The sequence below is a fragment of the Gekko japonicus genome, unplaced genomic scaffold (assembly GCF_001447785.1).
Source record: "Gekko japonicus isolate JY-2015 unplaced genomic scaffold, Gekko_japonicus_V1.1 scaffold1012, whole genome shotgun sequence".
NCBI lineage: Eukaryota > Metazoa > Chordata > Lepidosauria > Squamata > Gekkonidae > Gekko > Gekko japonicus.
In genome coordinates this window covers 175,943-202,635 of record NW_015172587.1, presented here as the reverse complement: position 1 = coordinate 202,635, position 26,693 = coordinate 175,943, and the positions used below count along the sequence as shown (strand labels likewise).

The 26,693-nt window shown below is 45.9% G+C and overlaps 2 protein-coding genes across 3 annotated transcripts in view; one reads left to right on the top strand and one right to left on the bottom strand.

Moving 5' to 3' along the window:
• Window positions 1-285: 285 nt before the first annotated feature.
• On the top strand, window positions 286-11,373 carry LRRC73 (leucine rich repeat containing 73). Its single transcript, XM_015421485.1, has 6 exons — window positions 286-557; window positions 1,820-1,980; window positions 4,727-4,849; window positions 6,832-6,932; window positions 8,368-8,551; window positions 10,826-11,373. The coding sequence occupies exons 1-6, from the start codon at window positions 286-288 to the stop codon at window positions 10,894-10,896; spliced, it is 912 nt and encodes a 303-aa protein (XP_015276971.1). The 3' UTR covers window positions 10,897-11,373.
• Window positions 11,374-13,037: 1,664 nt separating this feature from the next.
• The window catches only part of TJAP1 (tight junction associated protein 1 (peripheral)), a 60,058-nt gene continuing 46,402 nt past the window's right edge, over window positions 13,038-26,693 (bottom strand). For both annotated transcript variants that reach the window (XM_015421492.1, XM_015421493.1), the window contains exons 7-11: window positions 24,698-24,859; window positions 23,781-23,847; window positions 20,835-20,942; window positions 19,452-19,535; window positions 13,038-16,882 (exon numbers count right to left, since the gene is read on the bottom strand). In XM_015421492.1, coding sequence (XP_015276978.1) covers window positions 15,563-16,882; window positions 19,452-19,535; window positions 20,835-20,942; window positions 23,781-23,847; window positions 24,698-24,859 — 1,741 coding nt within the window. In that variant the 3' untranslated portion in view covers window positions 13,038-15,562. The remainder of the gene's footprint in view (window positions 16,883-19,451; window positions 19,536-20,834; window positions 20,943-23,780; window positions 23,848-24,697; window positions 24,860-26,693) is intronic.

Below are 26,693 nucleotides of genomic sequence, written 5' to 3'. Positions count from 1 at the left end.
TGTGCAGTACCGAAAGCAGCGCCTATTGGAATGACACAGTCTCTTTGGGGCTTGATCCGAATAGCACCTCCAGCGCTATTTAAACCAAGGCCTCGAGCTTGCTTTGCCCTGGACTGCACAACCGTTGCGTCGCTGAACTCAGCACCCGTCTGTTTTTACCTCTGCTGATCTGAATTTCAGAGTAACCGCGGCTTTGCTTTGGATTGCACAGTTTTTGCCTACCCAGATCCGGACTCATAGCAGCTCCTGCAATTTAGCTGCTGAGCGTTTGGCTCACTTACAAACATGTTGCCAGGATCTATCCAGATTTCTGGGGAGACGTTATCAAGTGCTGAGATTCGGGATATCTGTGAGAGCCTGCGGGAGAACTCCATCAAACTGCTTTCCCTCCGGGGCTGTCAGCTTTCTGACCGAGATTTCGGTCGCATCTGCAGGGGGGTGGCAGAGTCTCACTCCTTGGCTCAGCTCAATCTTAACTTGGGCATTGTCTCGAACATCAACCGGGTCAAGCAACTGGCGGAGGCCCTGAAGGCCAATCGCTCTGTCCAGTCTTTGTTGTGAGTAGTAACTCCACTAACTAGGGATCAGGACTCCGATGGTGAAATCCCTAGTGGAGGGTTTGCAACACTGTTCACTTACCCCTGTAAACACCTTGGAATCATTATTTTTGCTCACATAGTTAGGTTCCATGGTGTCTTCTCTCAACCTTACCAAAAAGGTTTTTAAAAGACCAACATGGTGCTTCCGATCCAAATGATTGTGAGATACTATAGCATAATTCACCCAAAATAAACTGAATAATTAGTTATTCCATAAATCTCCTTATGATAAAGTAGGAAGCTGTTAATTTTTTACAAAGCTAGCTTTACTCATCAGGTAGACCAGAGGGAAAGCAATCTCTGTTGTGGGAAGGAGCAACTAAATTGCGTTGAGAGCTTGAGGAATGTGTCCTATAATGTGAAGTAATTCTGATTTGTGCCTTCTATTATATGTCTGTTTAAACAGAGAAACCTTAAACTTGTCCCCAAAATGGTTTTGATGGCAGAGGGTGGCTCAAATCAAATACTGTGAAAATCCCGCTACCACCACTTCATGAATTCTGCCCCAATTGTTGTGCCCTGTAGCTACCCAAGTGCTTATGCCTCATCTGTTTGAATATCAATGTTCTTTAAAGCTGGACTTTACGGAGACTTATCAGAGAAAAATATATCCATGACATTTGCTGTTTCAAGGTTGGAGGTGAGGGAATAGCTACATATCTGACTCTGAGGCAGATTCTTAACCTTCTTAGCCTCCTGCAGCAAGAACGAGACCAACAGATGCATTGTGGTCTGCGCTTTGCAGTCCAGAGCCTGCTAAAGAGAATATTTCTAGTAGATATTTGTTTGTGTCTTATTAAATGGGCTTTGGCTCGTCACAAAAGCTTTGACACACTGTATGTGTTAGTCTTTAAAGTGCCATGGGGACATGTAGTTTTCTCTTATCCCAGTAAGCAGACAAAGAGCTTTTCTGTACAATCTTATTGATGTGGCTCGGCTTGTAATAAACTGCACTGTTTTATCGCCAAAGAGAGGCAAAATCTGCCTGATTTCATCTCCCCAGGCTGCTTTTAACATGGTGCACTCTACTATCTCTGTGTGTCCCCCCCTGCTTTAAGGATTCTTCATTCAAATGTAGTTTCGCTCCATTTTAGCCTGGTATTAATCATTCTGTATTTTCTTCTCACCATTTCTTGATTCTGGTTTAAGTTGGATGATATCGGCAGCAACTTGAACCCAAAGGAAGGAGTTTGTAATGCCTGATATTTCTGTTCACGTAGCCTCCACGGGAGTCCCCTGACAGATGCTGGCCTGGCTCTCCTCAACCCAGCACTCTCCATTCATCCCTCGCTAGTGGCCTTGGATTTGGGAGACTGCATGCTAGGTGATGAAGGCATCAACTTGATCTGTGGGCTTCTCCCTCCTGATGGCGCCAAGTCCGGTGAGTAGGAGAGTAAGTGTAGAGGTGGCTCTGGATTTCATAGGTGCTTCACACCTTTGTTCAGACCAGACTGTCCTCTTTCCTTGCAGAACATATGAGTATTTTCTGGAGGAATTGTGTCACCCTAGTGAAGTTATTCTGTTGGCTGAGGGCTGGGACCCACACAGTGCAATTCTGTGCAGTCACTCCAGTCTAAACCCCTTGATTTCAATGGGATTAGAGTGGAGAGACTCTGCATAGGACTGTACAGAGAGCTGAGGATGAGATTTCAAATTTACCAACAAGAGAACTATGCATAGCCTTAGTATGGAATTCACCAGTGCCCCTTTTACCAAACACAGTGTGGTGGAAGGTGCTATCAAGTCGCAGCTAACTGATCCCATAGTTTTCAAGTTGAGAGACAGGGTTCATTTGCCATTGCCTGCCTCTGTATAGCGAACCCTGGATTTAGTCATCATAATTTATATTTTTGCAGCTCACACTTGATACTGTGATAGAATAGGCAAGTACAATCTACTCTGTCCAAAATACCCTTTGCTGTACTGTCATCCTTTGGAGCTGTCCAGGAGTATCACTGCATGTTCTTTTGCTGAAGGAACACTCCTGTGTACATTTCAAGGCAAACGTGTTTTGAGTGAATATTGGAGAAAGGTGGTATGGATCACAGACACTCTGGCTCAACATACAGAACACCCAGAAACCTGTTTCACGTACAATTGTGCCTTGATGCCCTCCAAGTAATCCATGGCTGGCTCCAGGCCATGGGGGAACTCATATTTGATGTAGCTGCCATCCTTTCTCATTCTTGATTTACTTACTATTTTTAAGTCACATCACACTAGAATTGCAAGATCAAAACCCAAAAAGTGTGTGTGTGTGTGTGTTCTGTCGGGTTTGAGACTTCAGGGTTTTGAATGAAGAACATCTGTTTAGAAGAAACATTGTGCCTGTCTGCCTGCTCCTGTCTAGTCATCCTCTTTTCTCACAGAGGCTTTCTCTCTTGCTCCTTCTGTTTCTTTCTTCCATAAGTTAGCATTTAGTCCTCCTATTTCTATATTATTGATAGGTGTGCATCCACTTGAGAAAGGAATCAGATAACTGCCTTCAGTATGGACAAATGGCACCAGGCAGTATTCCATTGGAAAACTGTCTCTACAGGGACTAGGTAAACATTCTACTATACCTATAATGGTGTGGGATGTTATTCAGTATTATGTGATCTCCCTAGTCACTGTGGTTAGCGTAGGGCCCATTCACACAACCCTTTTTTTGTCTTCACAATCAGTCCCAGCTGTTGTCACAGCTGCTCAAAGGCAAATGTAATGCATAAACCAAGCAGTTAGCAGCAGTTTTTGTGATTGTCAGAGCCGGAGAAATCTTTGTGATATAAATTGGGGAACATATCAGATTCTGAGAGTTCACAAGAATAAAGGACTGGACTGGAAATGGCCAGTCCTATAATTGTTTATTTACTTTATTTATTAGACAGGAGGAAGATGGCTCAGGTGGCAGATTTACAATGCTAATGGTCAGCTGCTATTATATTTTTTACCACCATGTAGACTCTGTTCTCTGGCCACCAAAATGCTTAGGTAACTTCTGCTCTTAAAAAGTGTTGGATTCATTAATTTTACTTCTGTCCTTAATGCTTCAGGAATAAAATATGGGTTAATATGTTATTCTGTAAGCAAAAGAAATCTATTCTTTTACTGTGCTTTAAGCACCCCGGTTAGTTGAATGAAAGAATGGTCAAAATATGTTAAGGGGTTAATGAACCTGTGTTGGGTGCCTAAGAACAAGCATAAAATACACAGTGGTGATTATAATCCATATCCACATAATCCACTAGTAAAGACTAACAGCTTTACTGAAGCATAGACTTCCATGGGCTAGAGTCAGCTTCATCAGACAGATGAAGAGAATCCTCATTTAGCACTTATATATGCATACAGAAAGGGGGGGGGGGATGTGAACAGTGGGTTGAAAAGGCATGAAAGGAAAGACATCGTTTGTGATATGCGTCTGCTTTGTTTACTTCATTCATATATTGCCTTTCTCCCCAGAGGGGATCCAAAGTTGCTTACATTGTTCTCCTCTCTCCATTTCACGCTCACACAACCACCACCTTCTCTGAGGTAGGTTCGAGAATCTGAGTGAGACAGAGAGACTGGCCCAAGGCCACCCAGTGAGCTTCCGTGGCAGAGTGGAGATTCATACCTGGGTGCCCCGGATCCTAGTCTGACACTCTAACCACTGCATCACACTGGCTCTCAGTAGGCTCTAGCTCCTGAAATGCTACGTTTCAAGAAGTCTGTTAGTTTTTAAGGCACCACGAATCCACCTTTTGTTTGCTGCAACAGACCAACACAGCCAGTTCTCTGGCATTTGTAACCCACACATGTGATTCTGGAGGCAGAATAAGTCAGTATATACTTTCCATTGTCCTGACCTGGATGGCCCAGGCTAGCCCAATCTTGGAAACTAAGCAGGGTCAACCCTGGTCGGCATTTGGAGGAGAGACCATCAAGGAGGTCCATGGTTGTTACGCAGAGGCAGGCAATGGCAAACCACCTCTGTTAGTCTTGTGCCTCGGAAGCCCTGCGGGGGTTGCCACAAGGCCGCTGCAACTTGGCAGCACTTTACTTTTACACACACGCATGCGCGGCATTGATCAGTCCTGAATGAGAGGGAGACCAAGTTGTGACTATTGTCGTCTAGGCTCATCTGGCTTCTCTGTTACACATAGGTTTGAAGGAGCTGACCCTCAGTGCCAATCCTGGCATCACAGCCAAAGGATGGGGCCGTCTGGCTATTGCAGTGGCTCACAGTTCCCAGGTGCGAGTGTTGAACTTGGACTACAACCCTCTGGGTGAGAGAAATGCAGACACATGGTTCCCCCTCCCTCTTTTTTTATACCAATGGGGTTTTGTTGCATTGATGCCAGAGGCTGCACGTTGAACTAGATTAAGCCAATTTAAGCTTAACATTTTACCTGGAGCTCTGACTCTCCTCAGTAGGGAGGCCTGCACTGAGGGCAGTGTTCCCTCTAAGCTGAGTTAGTGTGAGCTAGCTCACAGTTTTTTAGCCTCCGGCTCACACTTTTTTGTCTTAGCTCAGGTAGAATGGCTCCAGAGCAAACTAATTTATGCAGTAGCCACATCGCTCGCTCACAACTTTAATGCCAGTAGCTCACAAAGTAGAAGTTTTGCTCACAGGAGGACTCCACAGCTTAGAGGGAGCATTGACTGAGGGTATTAGGTCTCCAGGGCTCAGGGCCATGAGGCTGCCACCATTTAAAAGTCATTTAAAAATGCCACAAGGGCCCTTGGGAAACAGCATTCTCTTCTTTCTCCTCCCCCCCCCATGCCATTACAAGTGCTATGGGGAGGGGTGGCCATTTTGGCACTTGATAAGGTGTGTGTGTGGGGGGGGAGATGAAAAAGAGCACCTTAGCCAGTTGCGGAGCATTTTTAAGTGACTTTAAAAGGGTGGCAGGCTGGCCGCATCCTCACGGTGGCTATGAAGACATTGTCACATCTAGTTTGACCTTCAGTAAGTCCCTCCTGCTTGAGTTTGCCTCTGAAGTGGGAAGCACTTGGGCCGGAACCAAGTTTTCACTTTTTAAATAAAGAATCTCTAGTCCACTGCAGAACCCCTGTAATTTAAAATATAAAAACAGGCATTTGTCATAGCCCAAGAATATGGGATGATGGTCCACCATGTTTTACCAAAGAGGAGACTTACTACCAGTCATGCTCAGCAGAGGGAGTTCTGTAATTTAAAATATAGAAGAAAACAGGCATTTGTCATAGCCCTAGAATATGGAAGCATATGGGACGATGGTCCACCACGTTTTACCAAAGAGGAGACTCACTACCAGTCATGCTCAGCAGAGGGAGTTGCTTGAAGACTAAAGAGCATCTGGCTGGAAACCACTACAACTGAGAGCAGCTCCTCCTCTTTACAAATGTGGTAGTGCCTTCATTTTGGACATTTTCTTTCCACTCCTTTTAACATCCTCCTTCCCTCATCTTCAAAATACAGGAGAGAGAAAAGGAGCTCCCGGAGTGGTTGCTATGGAAACCAGCCCTCGCTGCAGCTGCATTGCCTGAGCAGAATTGGCAGCTGGTGAGATAGAGACTAGACCAGGCAGCTCTCTTCTCCCCATCCTGCCTCAGGGAGACAAAGGCAAGCAGCTCCTCAGCACACCCCACCTGCATCTGCCCTTTCTGTGGGTGAGGCGTGTCTTAGCTCTGCCTCTCCTCTGTGAACTCATGCCTTGTGAAATGAGAGGTGCCAAGGCTTACGCCTGCTGGAAGCTGTGCCTTTTGGCCCAGAAACCTTGTCTCCTGACATAAGATGGGGCTGCCTGTGCTTACTCTGCAGTGAGGGAAAAACATTCTGTGCATGTGCAGGTGAATGGCTTTGATTCCTCAACCAGCCTGAAGCCAGGAGAAAAAACAGTGCAGACAAATGAATACAGTTCCTCCCTTTCTCTGAAGAACTACTGCACTTGCACCTTTACCTTGTAGAAATTAAATGACTCTGCAGTGAGGGAAAAACATTCTGCACATGTGCAGGTGAATGGCTTTGATTCCTCAACCAGCCTGAAGCCAGGAGAAAAAACAGTGCAGACAAATGAATACAGTTCCTCCCTTTCTCTGAAGAACTACTGCACTTGCACCTTTACCTTGTAGAAATTAAATGAGGTACAGTTTGCGAGCAAGACCGATGACGAGAGAGGCTGCTAAAGGCACAGATAGCTGCCCCCAAAGTCTGTGGCCTGGAATGGGTGTGTGGGACATGGCCTGCAGGAGATTTGCTGACTTCTCCTGGCTTTCTGCTCCCTAGGTGACCAGATAGCAGGGATGCTGGCAGTTTCTGTGGCATCCAGCCGCACCTTAGAGGTTCTGGACTTGGAAGGAACAGGACTTACCAACCAATCAGCTTTGGTAAGGGGAGTGTGGCCCTTTGTCACTTTCATTTCCACTTCCAGATCATAAGAGTCAGCATACTAGTTTGTCAGTAGACCTGTGCTTCTTCTGATTGGGTTGGATCAAGCACAGCATTTCCACAGATGGAAGGGTTTCTGCTACAAAGTTTGATTCTTATAGATCCCCCTCTCCCATGGCAGCCCAAAATGCACAGCCATATCCTGTTCCTGTAGGGGGGCATTTTCCCACAGGAAAGGAAATTCAGGGAGCATTTCAAGCTGCTGCAGAAGGGAGATACAAACATTGTGCCAAACATTGTGCTGCATCTAACTTACCAAATATAAAATTTTGTCTCTCATGGTCAGGAAGCTTTCCCTGCTGAGATTTTTTGGATTGAGCTTTCCTTCTCTGGAAATGCCAGAAATTGCTGCAACTACAGAGATATAGGGCATTAGTCAGGGGTCCTACTGCTACAAGAGATAAGGACATTTTCTCTAGAGTTGTGTATGCACAGATGTGCCTTATTGCTCAGAGTTCAGTTCTCATCCCTGCATGTGGAATGAAGAAAAACAACCCTAAGTAGAGCACCTGAGCTGCTGACACTGCTGGCTTGATCCAGATACCACAAACAAACCAGAGTTTGTGGCAAACATGAACCTGGTTAGTTGTTGGGCTCACATGCTCCCTTCCCTTGTGTGCTGCAACATGATTTGAGTATATGAGTGACACAATTATACACACATCCACACCCATAGAAAGTTGGTTGTCCTAAGACACTTCTGGCATCTTAGACCTCAGAGGCCTCCTGCTGTGCCCTTTAACTGGTCTAGTGAGAGCCTGGAGGTTTCAAGTAGCGCATATACTAGCATAGGGCAGCATAAGGGGTGGACTTTCAAATTCTCTGGCACTGTAACTGCCCTTCTCTTTTGTCTGGACCACAGTACAACCTTTTCCTCCAGCTCAGTACCCATTAATGTCTATTTCCAGCCAAGCCTTTCATCTCTTCTGCTTTGTTTCATTCCACAAATACAATCCAGTTCTGAGGTAACATTTGGCAGTCATGGGATGACCTTCAGAAGCAGGAAATGATGTTATCCACCTAAATTTTCCAGACATAACCTATTGGGAAATAAAAACAAAGGTCACAAGTGACATAGCCATGGTTAATGAGAAAGGTTCCTTTTACTGTAATAGCTTTGCTTTATTGGTTTTATTTATTCTTGTCTTAATGCCTTATAGGATACTTTTAGAGAAACGTAACGATATACCGCTACATAAGCTGATATTTTGTTTTTACCAATAAGAGGTTAGAAGTGGAATTCTAAGGCATGAGGGTGCAGAGATTTAAAAGTGCGTAAAGCAGATGTGCATCCCTTGATACTCACCTTTTTTTGGTCTGGCCTTTAAGCTGAGCTGTTTCTACAACTGCTTTTCGGGTCTCCTTTTAATTCAGATTTTGCTAGACATGGTGGAAAACTACCCAACAGCCTTGAGGACACTGATCCTAGCAGAGAACAACATCAGTCCTGAACTGCAGCAGCAGATCTCTGACCTTCTATCTGAGGGTGAGGAAGAGGAGGAGAACGAAACTCGTGAAGTAATGGCCAGAGAGAAGAATTCGTGGATCTGCCAGAGCAGTAAGACTTCAGGAATATCATTGAGGAGGAGGAGAGGAAACTAGAAGGGGTGGGGCACGAGAAAAGGGGACATTGAAGAAGAATCATAGTTCAGGTTGCTGTGTGAAGAAGAATCATAGTTCAGGTTGCTGTGTGTGTGTGGATTTTTAAGATCCAAGGTCCCAAAACTGTAACCCTGCAGTAATTATTTTGTACCCCAAGGAAAGCTTTTTGGCTTTTAAAAATTTAAAATATACCTTAGTACTTACATATAAAGTGGCTTTATACTGAATTATTTACATTATTTATAGTCCCCTTTCTCAGAAGGACTCAAAGTTTGGTCCACTTAGCTCAGCACTGGCTGAACAACAGTAGCAGTCCCAGGCCCTGGGCACTACAAGGTCTTTCCAGAACCCCATTACCCCATAATCCTTTAAGAACTGGCAGTCTTAGCTATGGGTGTGTGTGTGTGTTTACAACTGCCACTGCTGCAGCAGTGCCGTGACTTATGGGTGTGTGTGTGTGTTTATCTCTGCCACTGCTGCAGCAGTGCCGTGACTTGAACAGCATCAGCAAACAACAGAGGCTGGGCTCCCAACCACCATACAACTGCCCTGGCCATTCCTGCAGGCCCTTAGCTCAGTTGCTGTTGGCTTCTCCATGTCTCAGTCCTGCCTTGTTGCCAGCAGAGAGGGATGGTGCAGTCAACCGTCCTCACTTTCTGGCCAGCCAGCACACCAAGCTGCAGCTGCAGGGAAGAAAGTGGCACATAGGCACAAGACAAGAGCATCACATGCTCCCTTCTTTCCACCCATGGCCCATGCAGCAGCTGTCTACATATACTGTGTGCCACCTGCTACTGCCACACCGAACCATTCATAGCTGACTGAGATATATGACGGCAGGAATAAAATGGGTGAGGGAGAGGCCATCCTTGACTTTTGCCTAGGACCCCAGACTGCCCCTGCCTGTAACTGGGGATGTCAGATTGATCCTGGGATCATCTACATGTGCTCTGTTGCTGTGTCCTTGGCTCCTCCCCTCGAATGATGTAAATGTTCCTGAGGCAGTCTGAAACCTTCTCTTTGGCATCAGATCCCTTGACAACATTCAACATGAACCACAGCCAGGACCTTGTGCCCAATTAAATCCAGGTGTTTTTGGAACATGCTCCACAGTTAATGTTTAAGATAAGGATCAGTAGGACTGATAGAGCCTGCTTGGACAAAAAATACAGACAGTTCCCAGTTATTTTTGATGCAATAGTAAAGGTAAAGGTTTCCCTTGCTCGAAAGCCAGTCAAATCCGACGTTAGGGTTGTGGTGCTCATCTCCGTTTCAAAGCCGAAGAGCCAGCGCTGTCCGAAGACGTTTCTGTGGTCATGTGGCCAGCATGACTAAACACCAAGGCGCACGGAATGCTGTTACCTTCCCACCAAAGTGGTACCTATTTATCTACTTGCAATTTCTTGCTTTCGAACTGCTAGGTTGGCAGGAGCTGGAACTAGAGATGGGAGCTCACTCCATCATGCGGCACCCGGTTCTCGAACTGCTGAACTACCGACCTTCCACAGCCTGCAGTTCAGCGTCTTAACCACTGAGCGACCGCAGCTCCTATTTGATGCAATAACAGTGCTTTAAAAAAACCATTCAGCCATTGGTTTGAGGGATTTAAAATATATCTAAAAGAAATAGTCTTCCCATGAAGTATATCCTAGTGAAGTATATCCTAATTGGATAACGTATTTATTAGTCTCAGATGCCTATTAGGTAGAAAAGTGCTCTTGCCTCCGTGCAGTGAGAGTTATAAGAAATAACTGACCAAGGTATCTCTGGATCCAGACTTGATTCCCATTTACTAGGGCTTTCTCTGAATTATATCTTTTGGCAGATGAGGACAGGTGATATATGAATTACAAAGCAGCAGGCAGCATGTCCCTAAAGGAATTCTGATACTATGATTTTGAAGCACCAGTTTCCTTGGTTACAGTGGAAGATAGACTGGTTCTTTGTATAGTCATACATAAATGGTACAGCAGCCCAGTTGCCTATGGCAACAGCACATACCAATTCCACACCAAAAAAAAACCCTCCACCTTCTATGTGGTCATGATCTAAGCACATTAACTCTGTTCTCTGTGAAGATGTAATGTAACTAACTATTCACCTGTCCCCACTTACTTCCCTTAGGAATACCTTGTTTAATGGTTCCTTTACAGCTTTGCCTGTTATAGACCCTGTGCTTCTGGGCCAGGGTACATACTTCAGTTAAAATTCACTTTTATTCACTTTGCAGATTCCAGTTCCCAGATGGTCTTGGTAACGTCAGGCCTTGGAGAAAGTCTACTAGCAGAAACAGAGATGTGAAACATAGGAAATTCCAGGTGCCTCTAATGAAAAAAACATTTTCATGTATGTGAAAAAAGTGTGTGTGTAGACTCATGCATTCACACAATTGTCACGTGTGAGTGCGTGTTGTGGGTGTGTGCTTTTGCAAGTGAGTGCATGTACCAGGCAAACAGATGGGTGTGTGAAATCTTATACTCATATGTGCAATTGCCATGCCTGCCTGCAGCTTCACACACTTTGTGAATGTCTTATTGAAGTCACCTTTTAGCTCTCCCAATGGAACCTGAACCAAGTTAATCCCGACATAAATGTGTGTCCCACAACCTGTTGGTTGCTTGTGATTGTCCATTTACTGTATTTTTAAGCTCACGCCACCCATTCTTGACTGATCTTTGGGGAGGCTGTATTTATTCAGATATGTATATTTATGTATAACAGATACTCTTTCTATTGCTTGTAACAATGTCTTGAGTAGGATTTTATAAAGTTCACAGAAACAACACAATTGTGACTGAAAGAGGACCTCATTTCAAAGTAGGCAGGGGGTGGAGAGCTTTAATGGGGAAAAGCAAGACTGGGGCAGCTGGCAACAGCCCCGTGATACTGAATGTTTAGAAACTCTTGTTTTGTGCTCCGTCACCAGGCATATTAAGAATGCAGCTTGGCATCAGCATTTGTGTCAGATTACTGGAACAAAATAGCCCCCCCTTTAAATGGAGTTAATTTGTGCCCCATCATAGTCAGCCTGTGAACCCCTTAGCAAATCTGAAGTCCAACATACAACTGCCACAAGTGAACTCTGGCCGATATCATTGCGTTCCAACATCGCAACAGGACATCAGAGGCAAACTGTGTCAAGCAATGGCACAGACCAGAATCCCAGCAATAAAAAAAAAAATCTCATGCAAATATTTATTTTATTAGATTTATATACCACCCTCCCCAGATGGTTCTCAGGGCGGTGGAGAGCAGTTGAATAATACACTTAAAAATATTTTAAAAATATTGAAAATATTTATTATATTGCTGGTACTTCTCTAGGAGTAGGACTACTACATTTATTGTTAGTGAATTAAGTTATCTGACGTACTGTTTACACTTACTCTTCTAAAGGAAGAGACCCCTCAGATGAGTTTGTTGACAAGGTTTTCTTGCATTTTGTAGTTCAGGGTGTCACTTTTGTACACACCCCTTCCTGCCTTCAAGGAAGCCATTTTTTAAAAATAAGATCAGTGCAGATGGAAGCTGCATATTGATTCCATTCACTGGCTAAGGAAGACACTTTCTGGTTGGACATCCATAGGCTTCAGCCAAAAGCCTTACTTGCAGTAGCTTTAGAGGTAACAATATTAGAGTACAGGACTTAAAAATTCAAAGCCGAATTGAACTGAAAATTCCTCTCCACCTTAGTATACCAACAATGGCATAATTAAGCCACTTTTCATATCCGCTGATTTATTATAGTTAAGTAGCAAGATTACTGTTCACCACCTCCTGGAATTTTTGCAAAACGTAGCACAATTTAAGCAGCATAGTAAGGTATAGTCTTGCTGCTTGCCTATATAAGTACGGCAGAGCATGACCAGACTGTCACTATGATATAAAACATTGGAGTCACTTCACCCATAGAACCTTTCTTGGTGTCACAAACCACTAGGAGGCAGCAGTGTCCTACAGTTTCCAATAAAGGACTTTTTCTGGCAAACACCCGCTGCTCCCAATTTGTAGAACAGCATCCAGCTAAGAAGGGTGAATGATCACACTGCTGTTTATATTGTAATTTATACTGGGGCACAACTGTTCCCACCATTGTTCTGTGAATTGTTTTTGCACACTGATAATTATGCAGGCAATACAATACCAATGAACAGGCCACCTAGCAGAAAGGGCAACGTTTCCCTGGGGCTGAGATACTGCATTTTGATGGCTTGAGAAATGTGATAACCCTGCAGCAGGAGTGCAGTTTTTTTGGAAAGACTGTGGAGTAAAAGTGAGCATCAGCTGTGCACTTTACTTTTGCAAGTTGAGCTGTGAGATTCTTAGGGTCATGATGCAGAGACATACTTTTAAAATAGTTTATTTCTGGCTTTAAAATATACATCAGTTTGAAAATCTCAGAAAAAAACACATTAGTCACAGATTAACAGTCTTGAGTTGGGACACTGTGAAACACGGGGCAGCTGAAGAAGGCAACTCAAGCTCCCCAAGAGAACTAATACTGCCAAGGACAAGCAAAATACAAAGAGCTGCACCACAGAACTGCATCAAGAGCTTCAGAAGGAAAGCTGCATTTCTCGGAGGCTTTGCTACCACCCACTCCCACATGAAATAAATGGCACCTTGGAAATGCGCTCATAAGTATTCCCCCCCTCCCCTGACTAGCCTTGGAGCTCAACACGATTAAAGGCAAGCAACAGTGGAGCGCCTTCCTTCAGTCAGCCAGGTGGCTAGGGCCATGCCAGTTCTTCACTTGCCTTTAAATGCAGCTGCGTAGCCATCTCCAGAAGGGAGAACGGGGCTCTGAACTCATCATTTCCATCCTCACTAAGCAGCCTGCTGACGAGGGCTCATATTCTACAGGGTACGATTAACCCAGCATTGGTTCTGCCCAGTACAGACTACATACGGGAACCCACCAAGCAGCTCTGAAGCCTTCACCTCCAGCACCCCTCACTAGGAGGGGGAAAAAAAGAAAGAAAACACAGTAGGGGCCAGGGCGGGAAGAAATGCCAACCCTGATCCTGCCCTTTACAGAGCAAAGTCCCCACCCACTGAAAAGACAACCCCCAAATGCTGCAGTGGCAACAATGGTTGAGCAGAATAAGAAATTACCAGCTGTAGGAGTGAGATCATTAAAGGTTACAAATCAAGTAAGCTAAAGGAAGGGTGTCCATCTTTAGCACCAATTTACTGGTATAGCTACCCAAAAAATACAGAGTCATGCCGGAGGCCAACAGCTTGACAGAAGAAGGAACGGCCAGTTAACAAGGCCACATCTAGTCTGCTATGGCCAACAAGCCTCACATGTGGCAGACCCTGGCTTAGGTCTGAAGGGAGAGGAGCAGAGGGTAGCCGAAGCCCCCGTAGCCTGCAAAGGCTCTGGCAACCGCCCAATAGATTCTAGAAAGCTGAGGGAGGGTTGTTGGTCCTGTGAAGCTATTAGGTAGGCTTCCTTGGCAGCTTTGCTGGTGTTCGCAAGGGAGCAAACTCCCTGTGTTACAGAGGAAGGCTTTAGAGTGCTTCTTCCATGGAAGATCATGCAGTGTTCATTCAAACCAAAAGAGCTGGCAAAGAAACTTAGGCCCGGCAGCCTAGTGACTTTACTGGTTGCACCTTCTTGTTTAAAACCCAGGGGACCAGAATAAGACTAGGAAGAAAAAGCCAAATACTGTTAAATCCTCCCCCCAACCACTTCAGCTGTGTGTGCACATATGCAGACAGAGAAAAATCCTGCAAAGGGAACTACAACACCACCGAACACACAGAAAAGATGACAGGAACAACAGCAACAAAAGCCAGACCTTGGATAAGGCCTTGGGAAGGCACCAGAGTGTACATCTGGATTGCGGCCCAAGATAGGGATGCCCATCCTCACCAGCCATCTCCAAGGAGGCAAAGGACCCACATCTCTTTCTGTGCCAAAGGTAGAGAAACTTTAGGGTTTGGCCATAGAGTGAAATGGCCCCATGTCATGCACAGCCCATAGGCTGTTCTTCCCCCCTCTGCAGGTTCTCTTCTTTTACAAAAGAAGAGCAGAGCACATTTCGTAAGTCAAAAACCAAAACAGGAAGTAAATGAAGGAGCATATCTCATCTAACATCATTGGAATACGGCAGGGGAACCACCCAAGTAAGAACCAACATGATTAACTGCAGACACCAGCACAGAAGTCACCCCCCCTCCCATTATGGCCAAAGCAGTCTAGCACAACCTTTCTGGGTGATTCAACATGGCAATTCTGGAGCCTAGTCTAGCAGGGGGAAACTTACACTCGCCCAGTGCATTTGTGCGGCCAGCCTCTCTCAGCGAGTGCCGTGCCCAGCTCAGGACATAAACAGCAACGTGCCTGGTGAAGCAGCCTATGAATGTTGTCCACCCTGCTCAGTTGCATACATCCACACAGCACCGGAAGAAAGAAACATTAATTCAGCAAAGTAAAAGCTAACATACAAACCACACACAGCTGGAGGCACCCACACATGGAAGCCTTTGTGGCTCACACCCGCCACACAATGGGTTGGTCAAAGTTTCAGACGAGAGAAGCGGGACGTGCGCCTGTTTCTTGGCACAGGCCGAAGAGGCGGGAGTGCAGGCTCGAGGTGTCCAAGGGTCATGATGACTCATGAATTAGAATGGGACAATATTAGAACCTAAAGAGGAGGGTGAAGGCAGAATTCAGCTTTAGAAGAATGAGAGTGAGTGCAAATTGAGCTGTGAACACCAGGACAGAGCAGACTGCTGGTGAACACCGGAGTGTTTTGTTCTGGCGCTGCGGGAGAATTGATCTCCACTCTTCATATGTATTAAAAATACAATAAATATATATATAAAAATGGCCTGGAATTCCTGGGCAGGAGAACCACAATGGCAGTCCTTTCAGCTCCAGGACTACAGGCAACAGCCCTTGGGAGAGGGATGGACCGCTTGGCTCCTGGGCACCCCAGGCCTGTCTTGCTCCCTACCCTCAATTGAGCAAGTTGCCCTGCTCCTGGGCTTGCGTCAGGCTGTCTTTGCGATGGAGGTGATGAACCCCCATCCTCTTGGGACTGCGGTGGGGGCGGCCAGAAGGAGCCTTGCTCTTGCACTGCCTGCTTGGCTCAGAGACGGCCTCTTGGCTGTTCTCGTTCCCCCGTAGCCGGATTTCCTGTTCTTCAGCTGGGCTCCTGGGCGAGTCCATGTCTACACCGTCTTTGTGCTTCTCTGGTGAAGATGAACTGGGGAGCTCTGCCAGCCCCTCACTGCCACCCCCTTGCAGCAATTTATGGGCCTCCTCCTGGGAGAAGTCTGTGCCGTAGTCAGAGCACAAGTGGCTCCGGCGAGCCCGGGACTCTGTGCTGTCCGTGTCCATGCTGGAGTCTCTGCTCACGGTCCAGCTGCAGCTTTGTGCTGACTCCTCACCATCTGAGTAAGCAGAGGCTGCCCTCCCCAACTCCTGCATGGAGCGGCTAAAGCGCTTCTGAAGCTCCTGGGCTGTGTCGCGGCTAAAGGAAGTGCGGTTCACCAGCACTCGCTCTGTGGTGGGGGGAGCCTTGTCCACAAACATCCGCTGCCAGTTTGCCAGCAGGTCCTCCTCTGAGCTGGCTGAACTCGCAAAAGTGCTGGGAACCTGTGGGGGGCTGCTGAAGGGGCTGCTCTGCGAGGAACCATGAGCTCGGCTCACCTTCGGAGAGGGCTGATAGGAGCAACTGGAGGTGGAGCGCTGGCCTTCGGAGGCGGGGCTACTGGGGAGGGTTCGCTGCCTCTCACCGCCTTCCTCTTCCCCCTGAACCAAGCTCAAGGAGATAGCCTGGCGCGTGGCATAGGTACAGTTAGGTAGGGGGCTGTTCTTTGGGATCCTCACCTTGTCCTCAGAGAACTCAATCACTTTGCGTCCCGGGTACATAGGGTGGGGAGGGGGAGGGGTGGGATAGGGGCTCAACTTCTCAAATGTGGGCACCTCTCCAGGCAGACTCTCCAAGCTGTTCTGTGGCTTGCAGCCCCCATTCTGCTGTCTCCCTCCTTCTACTTCCTCTCTTCCAGACTGCCCTGAACTGGGACAGGCATCAGGTAGAGCTCCACTCATATCGACATGCACAAAGACATCCTCGGCAACGGGGCAGCTGCCACTGCCGGATTTAGCAGAGTTCAGCACCAGGGACTCGGGTTTCTCCAGGACTCTGGCGATGACAGAGGTGGGCACAACGTCAGATGGGGCCAAGGTGTGTAGGGCCTCCTGGCCAGGGCCTGAGGACTCCTGAGTACTATGCAGATGCTTATTGACCATGTCTTGCAGCTCATAGGGAAGCTATGAGGGAGGAGACAGGAAAGTTACACTGAAGCTCATACAGTGTCTAGCAAACAACAAGCTCTTAGGTTGGGACAAGCGCATGAAGCAATAGGTGGAACAGACAGCTAAGCCCAAACCAATCTCCTTCTTCTGATGTGCCATGCCATTAAAGGGCTTCTCTAATCACCTACAAATACAAAGAGACATCCATTTCTGTCCCAACAACAGAGCAATCTGGATTATTCCCCGGCTCCTGACCCGACAGACAAAACCTATGTAGGAGAGACATATATGCACCAGCATGAGCAAAAGACAAAAGAGCCGCGCTGGCACACATTAGGCCAACATTGATTGGTGGAAAAAATTATCTGGTGATTGCACTGAACTGAGTGACCAGTCCCCTTTACCAGAATCTGCAGCTCCCAGGGAGCATGTGGCAATTACAATCCACCGCCTTGGCAACCTGCCCCGGAAGAAGGATCAATTACCATCCTGGCACTTTCTGACTTTGAAGACAGAAAATGAGGGACACCCCCACCTCGCTGAGCTCACTCTAAGCCAGTTACAGTAAGGAAGGAATAGCTGGTGCTGGCACATGAGATTCTGTGCCAGGGCAAAAAGACCACGTGGAATCAGCAGAAGACGAGAGGTAGGGCTGTGGTGTGAATGAGCGTTATGTTCCAATACCAGATCTCAGCCCATTCTCGCCAACCGTGAGCTGCAGGGACAAGCTCAGATGCATCCTAGTCCTCCTTTATGAATACATGGCTTGTCCTATTAATAACATTTTACCCAAACTGATTCTTCAAGAGAGATTGAGGCATATATTTAGATAAGCATATATTTAGACTTAAGCTAAAGGTTTTCAAAGTGCTTCAAGGCATTCCATAAAGGTAAGCTGAATAAAAGATTGCCTGAATTCCACCCTCCTCATCCTACACATGAAAAGGAAAACTGTTCTTAAGACCTGGCATTGGACACACAATCTCTTTCATATGTTTTAGGTAATGGCATTATTTTCCACCCCCAGTGAAAAATTATTATTTTTCTTTAGGCACAAAAATTGGATCAGGCCTCAGCATGCAAATGCATTTCTATCGAAAGTGACCTAACCTACAAAAACCTCTGAAGTGTGACAACAGTGGTTTTAAGAAGTGTGTCTTGATATTGTACGATTTATTGCTGCTGCGTTTGATAATGTATTTTATTATTTTTACTCTCAGGAGGTCCTCAGTGGTGGTGGTGGGTTACCAGTGTATTTTCCAGGGAACCCTTGGCCCAAGAGAGTTTCCCAGCAAGGAAAGACACTGTGTCTCCCTTCCCTATCATAACTATTATTGTTTGTTTCAGTGTTTCCCAGCCACTTTGAGCACAGTGATAATATACATCACTTTGGGGGAGGGGGGGTCTATAAGTAGGGTTGCCAAGTGCATTTTGAGCCACAGCGGGGGACTCCTGGCTGGCAGCTGGAGTGCGCGCGCGCGCTGCACACACGCCACCCGGAAGTGACATGACAACGTCGGGCACGCTGGGGGCGGGGCCACGACCATCCGAGGGAAAACCATAGAGTTTTCCCTCGGATGACCGTGGCCCCGCCCCCAGTGTGCCCGTCGTGGTCGTGTCACTTCCAGGTGACTTGCACGTCAGGGTGGGGTTCCCCCCGGGGCCCAATCCGCTGGCGGCGAGGAACGGGCCTCTGGGGCAGGGGTTTCCCCGCCCCCTGGGGGGACTTGGCAAGCCTATCTATAAGTGAAGTAATAAATAAAAATAAATAAAATGTTTTTACAAACAAGGAAAGCCAGAAAATACCAGAAATTGTCCAAAATTCTATGACATTACCAAAAGCCAGCCCAGTTTTCAGTAAGAAAACATTTCCAGCAAGTGGAACATTCAAGGAACACAAGCAGCACTTTGCTTCTAGTGTCCTTGTTTTTGAAACAAGTGACTTTCCAATATGTGTAAGAAAGAAAGGGATGGACAACCCACTTCAACCCAAAGAATTCAAAACCTCTGTAAAGGAAAACAGGTGGAAGATACCAATCATAAACTGGTCTCAGAGACTGAATTCTGAAGAGTGGCATTAATTTGGTGAATATTAAGCAATAAGGCTGGCTGTACTATACTGTTAAGAGGAGCTCTGAAACGTTAGAGTGAAATGTGGCACTCACACAGTTGTGTACAGTACCACAGTGAGCCATATGACTGGTTGAAGATGGGTCCTTCTCTCCTCCTCTAAAGGCCTCAGCATTCATTACTTTTCATTTGGGAACCAATTTCTCAACACACAGACGTGGCACCACAGTGGTGTACCTCTATACAACAGTCACTTTACACATGAACATACCCATAATAAATGATACTATTATGGTGCATTCTGAGACTAAAACAGGAACTTCTACAGTGGCCCTAAGATGGAATGAACCTCTGTGAAGCCACTAGAGAACCTGCCTCTTATAAAGGCATGAAAATCACTAAAATGCAGCCAACCCCTTCCCCTCCATGCAACCTTTTATTCCTCTTTTTTGCTGCAAGGAGGCCTCTTGAAGAGATTTACTAAACAGTAACTCAACACAAAGCCACCACTCACATCAGCAAATTTGTGGTTCCGAAAGTGAGATTTGTTGCATTTCAGCAGCTGCACTGCCAGGTTACAGTCCTGTCGATATCGCTCCTGCCAAGATAACACAGGAATTCACAACCAGATAGACCGAACTAGCTTGGGATCTGAGGCAGAAAATCGAAATAGCTCGCCCCCCTCCCCCCAACACACACAGTAGTACAAATAAAGTAATTGACAATTTGGTGCCATTTAAAGGTCCCCCAAAATCTGCCACATGAGACAGATGACCGTGCTTAATAGTAGGCCTGACCCCAAATCAGTCAGTCCCTTTATTAGCATACAGACCCCGAATCACATCAACTTCTCATCTCTAATCACACTGCTTGTTCTTTAAAGTGGACCCTAGCCAATTCTTGTTTGGACAGAGAAGACTAAAACGTGCAAAAAAGCCTCCTCAAAAGGTTGTTTTGTACATTTTTACATACCGCTGAACTTCGTACACTCCCCTGCTTCTCCTTTATCATGCATTTCCTACCCATCTTGCCTGCTTATGTTTTAAGCCGCTTGGGCTGCAAATCAACATACTTGGGTTTAAACACTGCTTAAACCCCAGTGAAGTGATTTGGCTGAATATGGTTTATACAATAAAAAAAGAAACGAAAATCCATTTTGCTCAAAACAACCAGACTGAGTACATTTTGATTTTCCAGAAGACTTCCTGCCTTTCTTCCATCCTGTGAATATCTTCAGGTGTTAACATTGAATTCTTCATACTGAGATGTCCAGAACTGTGGAATAATTCAGATCCTGCTTCACTATCATTCATGAAAAGGGCAGTGTTGCTAATTTAGGATTTTAAAGACAGGGTACCTGGTTAGTGGCCAGCACCAGAGGCAGCACCTTGGGGTTTTTGCATAGGTAGGGAGGTGAAGTCTAATGATCAGAGTGCAGAGTCCACATTTGAGGGGGGGGGGGCCAAACTCCCCTTTAAACAAAAGACAGTGGTTAACGCAACAAAATAGCCAATATCAAATCCAGCACAAACAGACCAAATAGTTACATAGAAGATCTGCTAGTTGGCAGCTTTAAAAGAGGGACTGCTCTCATGACAAGCTGATTAGGCATCTCGTTCTTTTTCAAGTAACCAAGCCTCTTGCAAAAGCTCAGCTCCAATATGCTGCTCAGTTATGTCTTAGGGCTTCAGCTCAATTTTATGCTGCCGAGTGTCTTCTCTTGGAGCTCCTACTTCCTTGATCCCACATGAAGCTCATGCTCAGTTCTCCACATAGCTCCAACTCTCTGTACTTCACCAGTATGTATGTCCCAAGCTCAGGAAGGAATGAACAGATCACGTCTTCCCCCCACTCCACTTTCTCGCAATGGAAACACTGTCAAGGAACAATTACTTACATTAAGCTCTTCCAGTTTATTAATGGTAGTTTTGGCATCCAGTAGCTTGTTAGTGAGCTCCACAATCTCCCAATCAAGTGTTTTCCGATCCATCTCAGCTTTTTTAATCTGAAGTACAGGAACATACAGGAAATAAATCCCACTAGCTGTCTGATTTTGCTCCTATCCTAATCTCTTCCAAACACAGTCCCCAACCCATGCCATACAATACAAGCAAAGCAACAGCTCTGTCCCTTTCTCAGCTGGGCACAAGACCACGGAATCGGTTACTCTGTAGCCCTGTGCTTGGAAGACTCATGGGCACATCTGCTAGCTATGAAAACAACCTGTACATGAGCTATCCCTAGTACCGTTGCTTTTCACACCTGTTTGGCAAAGAGACCATGCAGAAGATGATGCCAGAAGGGGAAAATTATACGGTTGAAGTATGCTCCCCAGTTGTGGCAAGTCTAATGTAAACTATCCCTAACGTACCACAGACCCATCTTTTAAAATGGAGAGGCTGTAAATAAAAGACCTGTTCACCACAGTGGCAGTAACTATAACCAATGGACTAGTGACTAGCACAACTCCCATTTAGTTAAGCCCTCTCCTGCTCAAGCCTTTTCCTGTTCAGCCCAGCAGAGCAACTGCTAGCAGTGTGTCTTGGTTCCCTGTTCATCCTGCAAGTGGTGAAGGCACATCTCTGATGTTGTAGGGCAGGGAGGTGCAATCTACATGGTTATGTTTGCCCCTCCCAGATATGGCCTTTAATTATAGAATATAGCACACCTTCTGCAGACCTCCCTCCCCAATTTGTTTTCATTGTAACAAAGAAGCATGTTTCTAGTCTACTTAGTTATGGGGTGGGGGTTGGGGGGGGGAGAGAAAAGCACTCTTTTTCCAGAGTTTTGGCTTTAAAAGCAGATGATCAAGGTGCATCTCCCCAGGGTGTCCAAGTCTTAAGTTCTCAGACCATGAGGTTCAGTTCCTGTTCTTCCACCTTTATACACCACTTTCATCCTTCAAAGCATCTCACAATCCCCAACAAAACAACTGAGTATTCTGCAGAAAAACCAGACTTGGAAACCTAACCAAAGCATGAAAATTTTTAAAAATATATTCGGAGCAAACTGCACAGATTATGCAAATAAAGCAATTATTTTCTTACGTTACATAATTTATTTTAACTCTCTCAGTCACAAGGATGGGAAAAGAGCTAAAAAATATATTCAGTGCAAACTGCACAGATTATTATGCAGATAAAGCAATTATTTTCTTACATTACATAATTTATTTTAAATCTCTCAGTCACAAGGATGGGAAAAGAGCAATGCAAAGCCCTGCCCCTTGAAAGGGTGGGTCTCAAAATTTCACTAGCCATTTCAAACCTATCTTTACAGACTTAAGAACTAAAAACTGGCTTTGATTACGATAAAAACAGATTTGTGGGGTGTCAATTTTGCATCCAATACACTTTTTTATACTTGTGAATTGAAATCACAGAGTTGTGGAACACACACAGCATTTAGCAGCCCCCCCTCCCCCCGACAGAGATTTAAGTGAATAGAATCAAGGACCTAGTAATCATGGCTTTGGGCCTCTACCTTCTCCCATACCCTGCAAAAGACTGCTCTGGAACCAACACAGAAGATACCCGGGCAAATAACTCTGCCTCAGCAACAAATCTAACAAGACTTGCAACCACTGAACCAGCCCTCCCGTTACCTTCCTATGGGAAGAATGGAGGGGTGTGCCAGATGGAACATGAATGGACTCAGTAGGATGCAGATGCTCTGCAAAAAATGATCAGGGATGAATGTTGGATTTACAGTGGGATGAAAGGCCCCGCATGTGTGCACACCTCTGGGGCCGTGTTACATTACTCCCCGAGGCTCCTACAATGATCTCCAATTAAAGAGAGACATGCAAGGTGCCAGCCTCTCTGAAATTCTCAGCAGAGAGGTCCAGAAGAACTCTGCAGGGAATGCACTCGTGCTGTGAATGGGGGGGGGGGGGATAATCCAGTGAAGAGTGAAACCTATTCAAAGCAGAGCCTAATGCAGTGACTGAGGCGCAGAAAGGGCAGTTGTTTAAAAAGTACTGATATCTTTTGATACTTTTAAAATGTGTAACCACTCACAGAGATCCCAAGTGAAAAGAACGTAACACTTGCCAATGTACTAAATTACTGCCTCTCTCTACAGAGAGAGTAACACAGGCTGGGCTCCAACTGTTCCCCACAGAACGTCATCTAGGTAATGCCTCAATGTAACATGGAGCAGGACGTGCTAGGGTCTGTGGGCTACCACAAGCCAGGCCTCCAAAGCCAGATGCTTTACTCAAACTCAAGTCGCTGGCCGTTTGAGCTTCTGGGACCCCCCCAAGGCAAGGACAGTGCGAGTGGGGCTGAACAACATGTGAACAGCAATGGAAGTGGACGGGCTGAGACATGTGAAGAGGAGAAAGAAAAACACACAAACGAAAAGACGCAACTGCAAAAATCCAGCTTTGACTGAGAGAGGCCTGAGAGGTGAGCACACCCAGCGCGTGCCAGCGGCAGCATAGGAAGGGAGAAGAAAGAGAGAGGAGAGAGAAAAGAAAAACAGCCATGAGTATTATGAATGCACACAATGCACAAATGTTGGCTACACTCAGATAGCCCACAGCCCATGATGAACCGCCCCACCCAGATCTTGCTGGAAACAGCACTTCACATGTCTAGCGTGTTGTTTTTTTAAAAAGCTGACGGAAGACAAAACTACACATAGCTACAATGCAGAAGAACCCAAATGCCACAGCACACAACACAGAAGATCCCACCCCCACCCCTTCAGCAGACCACACCTGACTCACCAGTGTTTGGGTGTCACTGCACAATATTGCTATGCCTTACAGGCCCCACCCCCATCAAGACAGGGCTTGGCCCACCCACTCTCCCCATTACAAGTTCAGCCGGTCAGTTACCAGGGCGTGCAGCTTCTCCTCCAAGTCTTGATTGGTTCTTTGCGAGGCTGTATAACTGTTCTGCAATCTGGAGACAGAGGAAAAAATCAGTGTCCAGGTATTTAATAAAACTGAAGAACCACCAGGGTATCTGCAGTATGAAGTTAGGCAAGATATGCAGATTTATGAAGGACCTGCACTATGGCTTCAGCTTACAATTTTCCATGTGTCTGCTGTATGTGTGGGAGGGTTTGGCCTTCTTATACAGCAATCTCACTGCATCTGTTTGTCTACAGAGGAGTGGAATGCTGGTTGAAGAGAGAGAGAGAGTTGGGAGAGTCCAAAGACATGAAGAGAACAGATATTGTTCCCAGCTTAGGAGGAAGGTCTCAGACAGATCCCCCATTTTGCAGCTGAGGAACTTGCTTCTGCCAGCACAATAAATCAGGAAATGAGTCAAGTATCAACTCAGGCCCAGTTCTGAACCACAATCTCAGGGGCCCTCACCACAACACCTTCTCCAGTTCTAACTACCTACCAACCTCTAGGCAACTGGTGAAATAGGCTATATTCTACCAACTGCAATATATATTCTCCATGTCCCCCTTCTCCCAAGCAGCTTAATGTTCATGGGGGTTCATGGGGGTCCTGCAGCCTCCAGCATCAGTCTTTGGAGAGGATCAAAAAGGGTTGTATTGTTTACTGTACTGACTCACTCTGTGTAATCCACGTTGAGCCCATGTGAGGAAGATGGACTATAAATGACATAAACAACAAATAATAATGGGGGTATGGTGTAGATGGGCTGAAGACATATTAAAGCTTCCCTCAACAACCATGGAAAGCAGCCCACAAGCAGGAAGCTGTTGGGAGAGTTAGGAAGCAACTTGTACATCAGTCCCCTTCTGTCACCCTTGAAGTTCTTAGAGTGGCCATACCTACGGAATTTGTCCTTGAACTTCTCTAGCTCCTCACGATTCTGGCCCAGCTCCATCTCCAGATATTCTTGGCCAGACTCCAACTCCTTCTCCATTGCCTCCATTCTGTTGGTGACATAGGCCAGACGTCTATGCAGCTCCTCATTCTCATGCTGCAGCAACCTAAGGCAAGCAACACATCCCTCAGTGACCTACAGGTGCTGTAATCATCAACACACAGGTCTAGCCTCACTTTCAAAATCTGAAGGTCAAAGAGATGTACGTAGACAAAACTCAAGAGATGGTCTCCATTACCTTCCCTGTGAAGCTGAGAAGAGGCAAAGGTACAGAGGAGTTATCTTCTAAGAGGTGAAAAGATTTTTGCTGTAGGTTACTCATGTGTGCACCTTAGGAGTTTACACACGTCTCCCACACAAAACTCACATAACAAGCTCTGAAATGGCTGTGGTTTGGTTAGTGTTCTTATAAATGCAAAAAAACCCAAAAACCCATGAAGTAAAATGGAAAAACAAACACCTTTCCAGTAGGAAAAAGCCTCACTATGTGGGAGCATGTTTAGAAAGATGATGTGGTGCAGCGGTTAGAGTGCCAAGGTCCAAAGCTCCACTCAGCCTTGAAGTTCAATAGGTGATCTTGGGCCAGTCACTCCCAGCCTATCTCACAAGGCCATTGTAAAGATAAAACTGAAGAAGAGCTGAATATGTCACCTTGAGCTCCTTAGATGAAGAACAGATAAAAATGTGGTAAGATACATGAGCCCTGACCTGGATTCCCCTGGCTAGCCCAATCTTGTCAGATCTCAGAAACTAAGCAGGGCTGGTCCTGGTCAGTATTTGGATGGGAGACCACCAAGGAAGGACTGGAGACCACCAGGACGGAGACAGACTGGCAGGCAATGGCAGAACACCTCTGTTTGTCTCTTGCCTTGGAAACCCGAGGGGGGGGGGGTCACCATATGTCAGCCGCTTGACAGCACTTTCCGCCAAGATCTATGAACTGCACCCCTTATAACGATAGAAGACGTAAATAAATTTCAGACTTAGCGGTGTGTGTTCCCTTCAAGGGGAAAACCAAACTCTAACCAACCCTAAGACCGCCAGCCAGACAAAGAAGTACAGAATGCTCTACTACAGGGAAAAGGTTTTTCACACTCCTGGCTTGGCATTGCTAAGCTCTACAGGATTCCAACCAGCGCTTTCAGATTCTAGCTGGAAAATTCTAAAAAACAGTCCAGGAGGGAATGGGGATCAGCAGAGCTTGAGGCAGACACAAAAAGAGGTATTTTACAAGTGATTAAGAAAAGAGCAGTGTTTTTATAGTACTTGGAAAAGAGTCTTCTCTTCTGGAGCTTGTGCTGTCAAGGTTACACATATAAGCAGCAAGCCCTGAATACTGGCAAGAATACAGAAGAATGTGTATTCGGGACGGGGGAAAAACATATTTCCCGCTGGCCATACTGGAGACAGAACCTTACGTTCAGCAGCAGACCACCCAGCCATGCCAGCAGCTCCTTCTTCGTTTACAGTATCCAGATTAAACACAGCAGCCAGATGGGCTACACAGCTCAGGTGTCCTCCACTGGAAGCTGAAACTCACTTAATAATTTACATGGCGCCACCAAAACCCAGCAAGGATGCAGGGAATGAAATGAGTCAAAATAAACCCATCTCCACCTGGCTGACAGTCCTCCACTCATATCTCTATAGTCACATTCAGGCAGAATTTCTTCCACAAGTATTCTCCACTGTTTGGCTTGTTCTTCACTGATTTTAAAGGCAATAAAAAAAGACAGCTGCTGCAAATATCTTGTCCACCTACCTTTCACAGAGAGAAGGTGAAGTAAGTTCCTAAACAAGTTAGAGTAGATTACATTCAAATACAGGTGCTTTAAATAGTGTCAAGAAACTGAAAACAGATATTTTTTTTTAACTGAGCTGGTGCGTCCCTATTTATTCTTCCTGCTACAGCTATGTAGCTGTATAGGCTATATTCCTGC

Coding starts and splice junctions, on each gene's coding strand:
- LRRC73 (XM_015421485.1), top strand. CDS start 286: ATGTTGCCAGGATCTATCCAGATTTCTGGGGAGACGTTATCAAGTGCT. Junction 1,981..4,726: donor TCCTGATGGCGCCAAGTCCG/GTGAGTAGGAGA, acceptor TGTTACACATAG/GTTTGAAGGAGCTGACCCTC. Junction 8,552..10,825: donor TTCGTGGATCTGCCAGAGCA/GTAAGACTTCAG, acceptor TTCACTTTGCAG/ATTCCAGTTCCCAGATGGTC.